The sequence below is a fragment of the Gobius niger genome (genome assembly GCF_951799975.1).
Source record: "Gobius niger genome assembly, chromosome: 1".
Lineage (NCBI taxonomy): Eukaryota > Metazoa > Chordata > Actinopteri > Gobiiformes > Gobiidae > Gobius > Gobius niger.
Window position 1 is genome coordinate 12,659,709 of NC_136852.1, and position 12,081 is coordinate 12,671,789.

The 12,081-nt window shown below is 42.8% G+C and overlaps 3 protein-coding genes across 4 annotated transcripts in view; 1 reads left to right on the forward strand and 2 right to left on the reverse strand.

Moving 5' to 3' along the window:
• Positions 1–1,055: 1,055 nt before the first annotated feature.
• LOC306977649 (tyrosinase-like) lies at positions 1,056–3,118 on the reverse strand. Its single transcript, XM_079576050.1, has 5 exons — positions 2,216–3,118; positions 1,932–2,148; positions 1,704–1,851; positions 1,450–1,631; positions 1,056–1,382 (listed from the first exon to the last, which is right to left on the reverse strand). Exons 1-5 carry the CDS (start codon positions 3,041–3,043, stop codon positions 1,135–1,137), a joined length of 1,623 nt encoding a protein of 540 aa, XP_079432176.1. The 5' UTR covers positions 3,044–3,118; the 3' UTR covers positions 1,056–1,134.
• A 1,306-nt stretch (positions 3,119–4,424) lies between these two features.
• tyr (tyrosinase) lies at positions 4,425–6,503 on the reverse strand. The gene is made up of 5 exons (XM_079564288.1): positions 5,600–6,503; positions 5,294–5,510; positions 5,077–5,224; positions 4,819–5,000; positions 4,425–4,751 (listed from the first exon to the last, which is right to left on the reverse strand). The coding sequence occupies exons 1-5, from the start codon at positions 6,425–6,427 to the stop codon at positions 4,504–4,506; spliced, it is 1,623 nt and encodes a 540-aa protein (XP_079420414.1). The 5' UTR covers positions 6,428–6,503; the 3' UTR covers positions 4,425–4,503.
• A 3,625-nt stretch (positions 6,504–10,128) lies between these two features.
• The window catches only part of grm5b (glutamate receptor, metabotropic 5b), a 43,775-nt gene continuing 41,822 nt past the window's right edge, over positions 10,129–12,081 (forward strand). The window contains exon 1 of one of the 2 annotated variants that reach the window (XM_079573393.1): positions 10,129–10,327. The gene's annotated coding sequence lies outside the window, so the exon portion shown is untranslated. Of the gene's footprint in view, positions 10,328–11,325; positions 11,570–12,081 lie in introns of those variants that run through there. The other variant, XM_079573394.1, reaches the window with a different exon arrangement.

The following is a 12,081-nucleotide window of genomic DNA, read 5'->3' on the forward strand; positions in this document are numbered from 1 at the left end:
AAGGCATTGTAAAAAACAGTACAAAAAGATGAAAAAGCAAGGCAACAATTCATTCAAAGTGCTTCACAGTTGCATAAAATTGCAAGAAAGCAGACAAAATCAATAAAACATCAACATGAAAATGAAAATTAATCAATTACAGTAAAAGGCAAGAGTGCAGATAAAATACTTCAGTTGTCATTTGCACGGGTAAAAAAAAATGTTTTCCGTCTGGATTTGAACATTGTCAGAGTTGAGGCCTGTCTCACATCCTCATGTAGACTGTTCCAGATTTTAGCTGCATGAAACTGAAACGCAGCCTCACTGTGTTTATTATTGACTCTGGGAACCACCAGGAGACCCCTCCCTGAAGTTCTCAGGGCTGGAGATGGTTCATACGGCTGTAACTGTCAGAGATGTACTTCAGTGCTTAATCTTGAAAAGACTTACACACAAGCAAAGCTGTTTTAAATTCTATTCTCTGAGCGACAGGAAATCAGTGCAGAGACCGGAGCACTAGACTAATATGGTCGTATTTCCTGGTTCTTATCAGGACTCGTTCTGGATGTACTGTAGCTGTCTGATAGCTCGTTTAGAGAGGCCAGTGAGCAGGTCGTTACAGTCGTCTAACCTGCTGGAGACAAATGCATGGATAAGTCTCTTTAAGTCCGGTTTTGACACTTTATCTCTGATCTTAGCAATGTTTTTCAGATGGTAAAAAGCTGCTGATGTTATTGCTTTGATGTGGATGTTTAAGTTCAGGTCTGAGTCCATGATTACTCCTAGATTTCTAACCTGATTTTTTGGTTTTAGAGAGAGAGACTTAAGGTGACTGATAACACTTTCTCTTTGTGCCTAAAACAATGATCTAAGTTTTATCTGAGTTTAGTTGGAAAAAGCTTAACTCAGTTCTGACAATGGTTTATTCTCTTAGATTAATGTCAAACCACTTTTGTGTTTTGTCACTTTTACATCCAAGTGTTTCCTTTTACATTGTGGGGCAAACTGTGCAGCACAGGTTTAAGTTAAATGAATAAAATACATTGGTATTTTGAGACATCATTGTATCGCTTTGCTGAGGATGTTGTTTGAAATATGAGGTATCATCTCTGTAAAGTTGTGGTCACTGATCATAGTCTCTGGTGTAACACTGAGTTACAGATGTGTCTGATATGAGGCTGAGCCTTCTTCTGAGCTGCTCGGCAGCAGTAGCTGTGTCTCTCCAAAACTGGACTCTCTTTTCTTCCTTTGACTGCGTTTCATTTTTCTTCTGGCAGCAACAAAGACTGCAACGATCAGGACAGCAATGACAGCACCAAAAAGCCCAGCCCCCAAAAGCCACTTCCAGTTCTGCTTTACATGCTCCAGGACAGGTGTCAAAACCTCCTGCACAAACCTTTGACCTGAAACAAGACAGACGTTAAGACTCTTCACTGCAGCAGAATGAAGTGATGACAGTGTAACACTGACCTGGATCTAGCAGATAGGCATATTCATATCCCAGATTCTTGTTGGTCAGAAAATAGTCTCCATTTCTGTAAAGAGGCATGAATGGCACCATGTAGCAACCATCATTGTGACCAATGGGTGCATTGGCACGTGGGTAGTCGGAGCGTGGGGGCTGGTGGGTCCTTAGCCAGCGCTCATAGATACTGCACGGAAGAAACATTTAAAAACTCGACTGCAGACTGATAATAATAATTTTTACTCTGCACGTGCACTACCTGTCAATGAAAGCATGGTGCAGAATGAACACTGGATCATTAGCTGAGCCCTGGACGGAAGACATGGTTCCATTCATGAACACATGAAGGCCATTGTGCATCATGTTCTGGCTTGATATGGCCAAACCTGACTCTGGACTCGCAAATCCTGAGAAATAAGTCTAAAAAGTTTAGAAAACTAGGAAAAAAAAAATCTCATTGCTTTCCACTTTACCTATGAATGCTTACCCTCGATGACGTTCCTGAAGCTCATGTTGGAGAATTTATCCATGGGGGCGGTGTCGTACTGTTGCAGGTTCACGGCAAACTCCACCTCAGCCTTTGTGGGAAGTCTTGGCACTTGGCGGCGATTATGGTTTCCTGGATTACGCAACAGTGGACCTTCCCCAGTGGAGTTACACAGTACCTCTCTACTGTTGTATTCCTCTGGCTGGGAGCAAATCACCTTCATACACAAGTCATGAAAGAGATCAGGATTAAAAGTAAAAAATAAAATAAAATAAGGTACTTACTTTCCATGATGAGAAGACAGAAGCAGGACTGATCAGGTTTGGATTGAGTGGATTATGTCCCCCCATCAGGGCATCAGTGCACACATCACAGCTTTGGGCATCTCTCCAGTCCCAGTATGGGATGGTGAAGTTAAAATCACCAGTCAGTTTCCTTATCTCATTTTCCCAGTGGAGCAGAAACACTCTGTGCCAGGGCAGAAAGGCTGAAGATTCATGAGCAAAGTCGATGTCTGTCCAAACATTGCCTTTTCCTCCCAAAAATGCATCTCTTGTCGCAAAGTAGTGCATCCAGACAAACAGGTCGTACGTGTTGATGTCTGAAAACATGGGGTTTTCTCCATTTTCACCCATCTCTGCCCTTGTTGCTGTGGAGATGACATAGTCTTGACTGATGGTGTTTTTGGCCAGATTCAGGTATGAGATAAACTTCTGTTGTTCTACAGGTGAAAGAGTGAGAAGGTTTTGACGAACTGACTCACGGTACTCTGCGCAGTTGGCCCCCCAGTAACCAAACCTGCACTCCCCACAGTTAAATCCTCCATAGTTTCCAGCGCAGTGACACGTTCTGTTGAAAAAAGCTAAAGGCCAGCGTTCTCTGTCGTCGATTCCACTGTATGGGTACTGAGGCCCGTGAGGCTCATCAGAAACTTCCACCTCTGTGCAAAAGCCTCGCCCTGACAGGGCTCCACAGGCCGAGCCGTCCCCCTCCCACACGGGACAGCACTCCTTGGTGCGCAGGCCCTCCGAGTTGGCACAGGGGCGAGGGAACTGGCACAAGCAACAGTCCACAAGCAGCAGAAGAAGCACAAGCAGACACCAGCGTCTCATGATGAGCAGTCAGAGCTGCGATGAGCCTGAAGATCTTCAAAAATAACTCACAAAAAAAATACCCCGTTACACACTTTAAAATCAGCTCCCAATTGGCAGTTTGTTTGAAAGGTTTCTCTACCAAGCTACTCTACCAGGGGCAGCCCTTTTAGGGGCGGCCCTTTGACAAAGTGGGTGATTTCATTGTGATCTCTCACACAGTTGGTGCTCTCCACAAACAATCAAATGCTCAGGATAATATTCTGACTTTTTCTTTTTGTCTGAAGACCAGCTGACTGCTCTGGAGCCCCAAGCAGTGCGACCTACCTCTATCCAAGGAATGTCTTCATAGACAGAAACTTTTACAGTCACATAAATACAAATGTCACTCTAAATGTAAAATTTAAATTCTTGATTTGTTGAATTTTTTCCCCTGTTAAAGAAGGCAAGCCCTGAGTGGGCTCAAATCATGGCATAATATTAAAGTGCTTAATATACTTATTATGCTCCTAAAGCTTAAACTAATAAAGTATGCTTTTGCAGTATATAGCTTTTCATATTTTCATGTCACATTTACATTAGGTAGATTTTTTCATTTGATGAGTTTTCATATTTCTTATAGCTTACACTCTTTTACATGTGATCTATAACCAGTCTTATATAACAGTATTTCAATGTTTAATGTTGTTTGCTTTGTAGACTCGTGAGCGGTCATAGATGATGGGTTTATTATAATAAATGAGTAGCAGTATATTGACTTTCTCTATACTTTTGATTTAAAAAATATATATTTTATGTATAAAGTTCTAGATGTATTTGAGATCATGCAACATCAATAAGCTTTGCAGCCTTCCTGTCTTGTCTGTGGTTAAACACAACAACCGGTTTTCAAGGTAGCGCCTGCATATTAAATATTTCTCTGAAAAGAGGAAAATACTGTAAACTCTAAAGAAGGTAGAGCCTTCTTGGAAATGGGTCCTCACCGTTATGTAAGTCTATTTTGAAAATACAAATAAATCATATTTATTTATTAAATGTTTTATTTCTAGATATTTTTGTCTATTTGATTTATTAAGTGTGGGGTAAACTGTTTACATTTATTCTGTATAATTAATGAAAGCTCTGAGAGTGAAAACACACTTTCTTTCAATTCTTATTTGTCAGCACTATTTTATCCCAAGGGTTTCTTGATTAGACCTTGTGAAAACAGTATAAAAAAGAAAACATATGCTTAACTCTGACAATGGTTTATTCTCTTGGATGTAAATGTGACAAAACGCAAAAGTGGTTTGACATTAATCCAAGTGTTTCCTTTTACATTGTGGGGCAAACTGTGCAGCACAGGTTTAAGTTAAATGAATAAAATACATTGGTATTTTGAGACATCATTGTATCGCTTTGCTGAGGATGTTGTTGGAAATATGAGGTATCATCTCTGTAAAGTTGTGGTCACTGATCATAGTCTCTGGTGTAACACTGAGTTACAGATGTGTCTGATATGAGGCTGAGCCTTCTTCTGAGCTGCTCTGCAGCAGTGGCTGTCTCTCTCCAAAACTGGACTCTCTTTTCTTCCTTTGACTGCGTTTCATTTTTCTTCTGGCAGCAACAAAGACTGCAACGATCAGGACAGCAATGACAGCACCAAAAAGCCCAGCCCCCAAAAGCCACTGCCAGATCTGCTGTGCCTGCTCCAGGTAGGGTGTCAAAACCTCCTGCACAAACCTTTGACCTGAAACAAGACAGACGTTAAGACTCTTCATTGCAGCAGAATAAAGTAATGACAGTGTAACACTGACCTGGATCTAGCAGATAGGCATATTCATATCCCAGATTCTTGTTGGTCAGAAAATACTCTCCATTTCTGTAAAGAGGCATGAATGGCACCATGTAGTAACCATCATTGTGACCAATGGGTGCATTGGCACGTGGGTAGTTGGTGCGCGGGGGCTGGTGGGTCCTTAGCCAGCGCTCATAGATACTGCCGGGATAGAAACATTGAAAAACTCGACTGCAGACTGATAATAATTATGTTTTACTCTGTGCACGTGCACTACCTGTCAATGAAAGCATGGTGCAGAAGAAACACTGGATCATTAGCTGAGCCCTGGACTGAAGACATGGTTCCATTCATGAACACATGAAGAGCATTGTGCATCGTGCTCTGGCCTGGCACGGCCAAACCTGACTCTGGACTCGCAAATCCTGAGAAATAAGTCTAAAAAGTTTAGAAAAGTTTAAAAAAATAAAATTTGTTTGCCTATGAACGCTTACCCTCGATGACATTCCTGAAGCTCATGTTGGAGAATCGATCCATGGGGCCGGTCTCGTACTGTTGCAGGTTCACGGCAAACTCCACATCAGCCGCTGTGGGAAGTCGTGGCACGCGCCCGCGATCATGGTTTCCTGGATTACGCAACAGTGGACCTTCCCCAGTGGAGTTACACAGTACCTCTCTACTGTTGTATTCCTCTGGCTGGGTGCAAATCACCTTCATACACAAGACATGAAAGAGATCAGGATCAATACCAGACTCAGTGTGGATTAAAAGTAAAAAATAAAATAAAATAAGGTACTTACTTTCCATGATGAGAAGACAGAAGCAGGACTGATCAGGTTTGGATTGAGTGCATTACGTCCCCCCATCAGGGCATCAGTGCACACCTCACAGCTTTGGGCATTTCTCCAGTCCCAGTATGGGATGGTGAAGTTAAAATCACCCGTCAGTTTCCTTATCTCATTTTCCCAGTGGAGCAGAAACACTCTGTGCCAGGGCAGAAAAGCTGCAGATTCATGAGCAAAGTCAATATCTCTCCAAACATTGCCTGATCCTCCCAGAAATGCATCTCTGGACACATAGTAGTGCATCCAGACAAACAGGTCGTAAGTGTTGATGTCTGAAAACATGGGGTTTTCTCCATTTTCACCCATCTCTGCCCTTGTTGCTGAGGAGATGACATAGTCTTGACTGATGGTGTTTTTGGCCAGATTCAGGTATGAGATAAACTTCTGTTGTTCTACAGGTGAAAGAGTGAGAAGGTTTCGACGAACTGACTCACGGTACTCAGCGCAGTTGGCCCCCCAGTAACCAAACCTGCACTCCCCACAGTTAAATCCTCCATAGTTTCCAGCGCAGCGACACGTTCTGTTGAAAAAAGCTAAAGGCCAGCGTTCTCTGTCGTCGATTCCACTGTGTGGGTACTGAGGCCCGTGAGGCTCATCAGAAACTTCCACCTCTGTGCAAAAGCCTCGCCCTGACAGGGCTCCACAGGCCGAGCCGTCCCCCTCCCACACGGGACAGCACTCCTTGGTGCGCAGGCCCTCCGAGTTGGCACAGGGGCGAGGGAACTGGCACAAACAACAGTCCACAAGCAGCAGAAGAAGCACAAGCAGACACCAGCGTCTCATGATGAGCAGTCAGAGCTGCGATGAGCCTGAAGATCTTCAAAAATTACTCACACAAAAATTCCCCGTTACACACTTTAAAATCAGCTCCCAATTGGCAGTTTGTTTGAAAGGCTTCCCTACCAAGCTTCTCTAAAAACTAACCCTCTTCAAAACCTCCTTCCACCCCAGCGTCCTTGCACCCAGCCACTGGTCTCCAGCTCTCCCCCGAGTCATTAAGCAGTTTTAGGGGCGGCCCTTTGACAAAGTGCGTGATTTCATTGTGATCTCTCACACAGTTAGTGCTCCCCACACAATCACATGCTCAGGATAATATTCTGACTTTTTCTTTTTGTCTCAAGACCAGCTGACTGCACTGCACCCCCAGGCTGTACAATCTCCATCTCTATCCAAGGAATTTCTCAGAAGTCAGTAACTTTTACTGTCGCATAAATACAAATGCCACTCTAAATGTCAGGTTGAAATTTAAAATGTTCATGTATTTTCTATCTTCAGAAAAATACTTTTTTTTTCCCGTTTTTGTTTTTTCGTAATAGGATGCACTGCATGTTTGGACAAAAATATATTTTCATAAACTTTTAATCTCTTTATATATGAAAAAAGACAACAAAAATAGGATATATCCAATATTTTATCAAGGACAGCATAACAAGTCACATTATCTCTGTGGTTGCATGGACCAGACACTTTCTCATTTCACAGTCTGATACTACACTTTGACCTGTACAGATACACAGACAAAGACTCTGCGTATTGTAATGTAACTAGACAATTTTCATACACAAGTCTCATTCTCCACTTTATAAACGTTTAACTGTAAGAGGCCCCTTAGTTTTCCTAGATAAAGCAAAAGGACTCTTTTTGTTGTCCGGGTTGCGCTCACTTTCTCTGTGGAGCTCTGAGCACAGTGAGCCGGCCGTTTGCGCTAGTCTGATATCACAAGCCGGTCACATGCCTCCACGGCCAGGCACGGGATGCAGCTTATCCCGCCGTAGGAACGCAGTGGAGCGAACAGGAATGACCATCACAGGACACAGCCGTCCGCAGGGCTCTGCACACGCTCACAAAAGGAGCGGTGTGTGTCTTTGAACTTTCAATGGAAATGTAACAGCCAGGGTTTATCTGAATATTTGACTTGACCTTAAACTATTTCTGATTGTATTCTCACAGGGACCAGTTTGGACACTAGAGGGCAGTGTCAGTCACCTTTACTCTGCATAATTACATAATGATCAGGTAGTCTGGTCGGCCAGCCACTGATGCTTTCAGCTGGGAGCAGCATGTCGTCTGGCCAGGCAAATAACAGGCATGTCTGAAGAGCATTTTTCTAGATATCTCTATGGAACACTTAGAAAGCAATTACAAAGAAGTAAATCTAATATCTATTAACCCCTTAACCCCCACCTGAACGGAGCACATTTTCTCCAGTTTGGCATTACCCAAATCTAAAAGCTTCTTGGAAAAAAAGCATCAAAACAGCAACAAAAATGAGACTAAAGCGATAATTAAAGTGCAACAAAAGAGCAACAAAAACGTGGCAAAAATACAACAAAAAAGCAACCAAAGAACATCAGAAAAACGGCAAAAATGTATTGGAAAAAGTGCCAAAAATGCAACAAAAAAGCAACCAAAGAACACCAGAAAAACGGCAAAAATCTAATGGAAAAAGTGACAAAAAGCAACAAATATGCAGCAAAAGAATAACAGAAATGTGCCAGAAAAGTGGCAAAACGTGACAAAAAAGTGACTACAACACGGCAATAACACAATGAAAAAGCTCAATTTAAATGAGTTTTGAAGGTCTTAGCTTTCAGATGAGATGTTACACTGGCCCAGAGGCTGAAGCTGAACTGGAGAAACTGCACTTGGTTAAGGCAAAGGTGAAGAGGTTCATTATGCTTTACAAATAGATGGTATACAAGTGACAGTCAACTTCTACAATTTGTTCATGATTAACTTGTGTTTGTAAATACTTCATTAAATGCTCCCAGAATTAAGAAATGACAGATGTTTTGTTCTTGAGAATCATTTGATACTATGTACAATACAATTGATCATCTTGATATGTCAAACTTGCTCTCCCAATACAACAATGTTGGCCAATCACAGTGTGACCACAGTCAGGACCACGACCTGACCTCTCCTCTATCTTTCTTTTTGTTTTTTAGATTATTTTTAAACATTTCTTGTGAGAATAACTTTAAATGTTCCAGCGGCATCTCTCTGCTTTGTGTGCCGTCCCGGTTCTGAAGAATCCCGGGCAGACAGAGACGCAGTGACGGCTCGTCAAACTGCAGCTGACAGCTAACACGACTGGAAGCAGCTCTTTGTTTTTATGCATCAACCTTCTGCAACCGCACCACATCTGAGAGGGGTTTTAAACACTCATTCACATTTCTGCTGTTTTTATTTGTCACATATCCCTAATTATCATTTAAGTTGTTTTCACCATTTTCAAGAAACACTCTCTCCCTGAGAAAAGGATGCAATATCTATCTTGCATATTCTGATAACAAAACGATATTATTTTAAGCAATTTTTGTTTGTTTTTGTTTGGGGTTTTTTCATTAAAATGTGTAAATACTGTGCTTTAAAAAAAAATCATGACCCAAACAGGGCTAGAATGGAACTAAATTATGAATAAACTAAAAAAAATCTAACTTTTGAACATTCCCCACATTCTCCCCACTGTTTCTACACGTTAATGTTTAAAGCTGTGCCTCAGTCAGAGGGAAGACCTCCGTGATTTTGCGATATCGTGGCTATTGAATCGTCTAATATTGCAATAACAATGATACTATGTTGTGCTGCCCAACTTTATCATCATTTGTCAGTTGTCTCACAGAAAACCTAGAAACCTTAGAGATGCCTGTTTATTGAATGTCAGTTGCATTATAAGATTGTTTTCCTCTGTCCTCTTTAGAGCGAGTGGCAGCTTCAGACTTAAAATCAGCTACGTGTCTATGGCAACCATGGGTTTTCACTGTTATTTTGAAATGCCATTGAATAATTGATTTGTCGACTGTGACACTGACTCTGTTGTAATACTGATTTGCAGAGGAGTGCTGTAAATAAGAGTATTTTAAGGATGCAGAAACAAGTGGGATGTTCAAGACATGTAATCTATGTTTAATGTTTTATAGTACATATTGTCAACGCCTATGTTTGCCCCATTTACCACCAACTTTTACATGGGCAGATTTTCAGTTGATTTTTTGGACATTTCATAAGCCATTTTCTTGTTGCAGAGGCAAGTGTAATGGATGGGACTGTCAGCGTTTATCCTGTAGGTCATCTTAGTATTTTCAGTGCATCTAAGCCTCAGAGAAAACAACAGGCAATGCATAATTGCGCACATATGGCTTTCAAAGTGCGTTTTAGCCACAGAAATGGAGTGATAGAAAGGCAAGCTATCTTCAACTAAAAGCCTTATCCAATCTGCAAACTGTTTCAGAGATGCTGCTTCAGATAGGCCAACTTGTGTCTATGCAGCGTTTTTCTATGCCCTTTTAATGGTCCACTAATCCCAAATGCATTTGGCTGGCAAATTAATCCAAGCTCTGTCATAGCCCAGCTTTTAAACCCCCCTGCCTATGGCTACTCCCTCTGCCTTCATCCCTCCCCTACTTTGGGCCCACTGAATGGAGCTATCTGTCTCCAGATGGTACTATCTTAGAGGTATGTGTGACACCAAGAACCCAGGGAGAGACACACAATGGGTAGATGACCCGGTGTGACGCGAACGGAGCCTCCTCATTGGCGCGTGGTGGCGCGCGGAGCTAGACCATGAACGGTTCATTTGTTGCCATAGTGAAAAAGTAGATTAAGCGGCGCAGAGCGTGATGCTGCGAGGGATGTATGAGGGACGCTGTGTTTCTCCAGGAATGCGCACCTATCCTGCCGGTATGTGGCGGTTCATTTTGTCATGACTGATAGAGGCTTCCGCTGTTAGAAGTAGCGGATCATTTTTAAACATGAATTGTTAATGAAGATGAGTAATGCGTGGCCTAGCTATTTGCACATGCACTGCATATGTAGTCCCTATAGCCTATTACAGCACCAGTGCTCGGACAGATGCGAGAATGCAGGATGTCTTTCATTATCCACTGCTTTAAACTGTTGTGATCTGACGTCTGGCGTCCGTAGACCGCGTGGCCTATAGGTTAATGGCTCTTTACTCAAGTGGCAGCTATGAAACTTCAAACGATATTGATCTGCTGTTGCGTCATTATCTGGAGCCACTGTGTCACCCCGTCTCACTTAGGGGCACGCAATGCATTTCCAAGACCCATTTACGCGCGCTTATGTCTCTCGTGTATTTCCTCACCCGTTTTAGGTCTATAATATAATAGTCTAATATTTATTCTTAGTGCAAAGAAGAAAACCAAGCCTTATTAGTGAGCCCTTTACAGCCTAGTTTGCACATGGGCGACTATACAGTATCCTTTATAACTAACTAAATTAAGCAGGCCTATATGACGCGCTGGTTAGATTTTGGACAAAGCATCTATAGTCTAGAATTTTTTTTGATTTTGTTTTTGTGAATTAGACATGAAAGATAAAGAAGCTATCTTGTAAATTAGCAGAAGGATTTTTTTTTTTCAACCATGGTACTGGCAATGAAAAGTAATGCGGTCTTTAGTTAAACTGTGACTTCCTATCTGATGGTTCAGAGTCTTCTGCGGTACAAATCTCTCTTGTGTGTGTGGGTTTTTTGTTGTTGTAGCTTTTTCAAGTTCGCAAACCACTAAAGTTTCGAACACAATTTGTTGGCTGGGAAATCGTGAACTTACAAGGCGGCGGGGGCGCATCGTGCTCGTTCAATGCGCCACTGGAAACGTGTTTGAACTGAACTTGCTGGGGCTCGAGGAGGGAGACGCGAGAGGCAGAGGCGCCGAGAAAGGGAGAAAAGGGGGAAGAGGGGCTCGGGGAGAGAGACAGGCTCAGGTGTGCGTGACTAGAAAACGGAGGGAGCTCGCAAGCCTGCACAGTCACAGACGCAGCTCCCATTGACTCTGGATCCCCCCACACACACACAAACAAAACGACAATCTTTTTTTTTTTTTTAATGTCTGTACGAGAGTGACTTGGACTTGTATTTGCGTTCAAAGGCGAGGGGGTCGGAGAGACGCAGGTGGCCACGAGGTAAGAGACGCACAGTTTGGATACGGCGCCTTGTCCTTTACTGCCCTTTATGGACTCACATGGTTTCCAGTTCTGTCGCTGTTATATTTGTGTTTGCCTTACTCTCGTGTAATAAGCCACAGTCACCGCGCGGGCATCGGCTCGTCCCACGCGCTTTGGTTTTCATTTTAGAGGTTAAACCACATCGCCTATGTCACATCACCGGCAAAGTCTAAATCTGGCGGGGGATAAACGCTCGATTTCCTTTGCGCACGTTGTAGCTTTGTCGATTTCAGTCGGTGTCTCTGTGATGTTGGCTTGCTTTTGTTCTCGGTAAATGCGTTTCTGTTCACCGAGCGCGAGCGATGGACTCCGGTCTGTGCCCATTGCAGGGGGACGGATGCGGTGCTGCGCCACGCATTCTGGTGCCATTCAGAGAGGCTTCGTATTGATGAAGGCAGTTTGAACGGGCACGGGCTGTCTGTTTGTCTGCATGTCAAGCTTGTCTTTTGATCTACTGAAAGACAAAGGAG

Bases quoted from the DNA above. Each gene is read 5' to 3' on its own strand.
- LOC306977649 (XM_079576050.1), bottom strand. From the start codon at position 3,043: ATGAGACGCTGGTGTCTGCTTGTGCTTCTTCTGCTGCTTGTGGACTGT. The intron at 1,852-1,931 runs GTAAGCATTCAT...CTTATTTCTCAG, and splicing joins CTTCAGGAACGTCATCGAGG to GATTTGCGAGTCCAGAGTCA. The intron at 1,632-1,703 runs GTAGTGCACGTG...TCTTCCGTGCAG, and splicing joins CACCATGCTTTCATTGACAG to TATCTATGAGCGCTGGCTAA.
- tyr (XM_079564288.1), bottom strand. From the start codon at position 6,427: ATGAGACGCTGGTGTCTGCTTGTGCTTCTTCTGCTGCTTGTGGACTGT. The intron at 5,225-5,293 runs GTAAGCGTTCAT...CTTATTTCTCAG, and splicing joins CTTCAGGAATGTCATCGAGG to GATTTGCGAGTCCAGAGTCA. The intron at 5,001-5,076 runs GTAGTGCACGTG...CTATCCCGGCAG, and splicing joins CACCATGCTTTCATTGACAG to TATCTATGAGCGCTGGCTAA.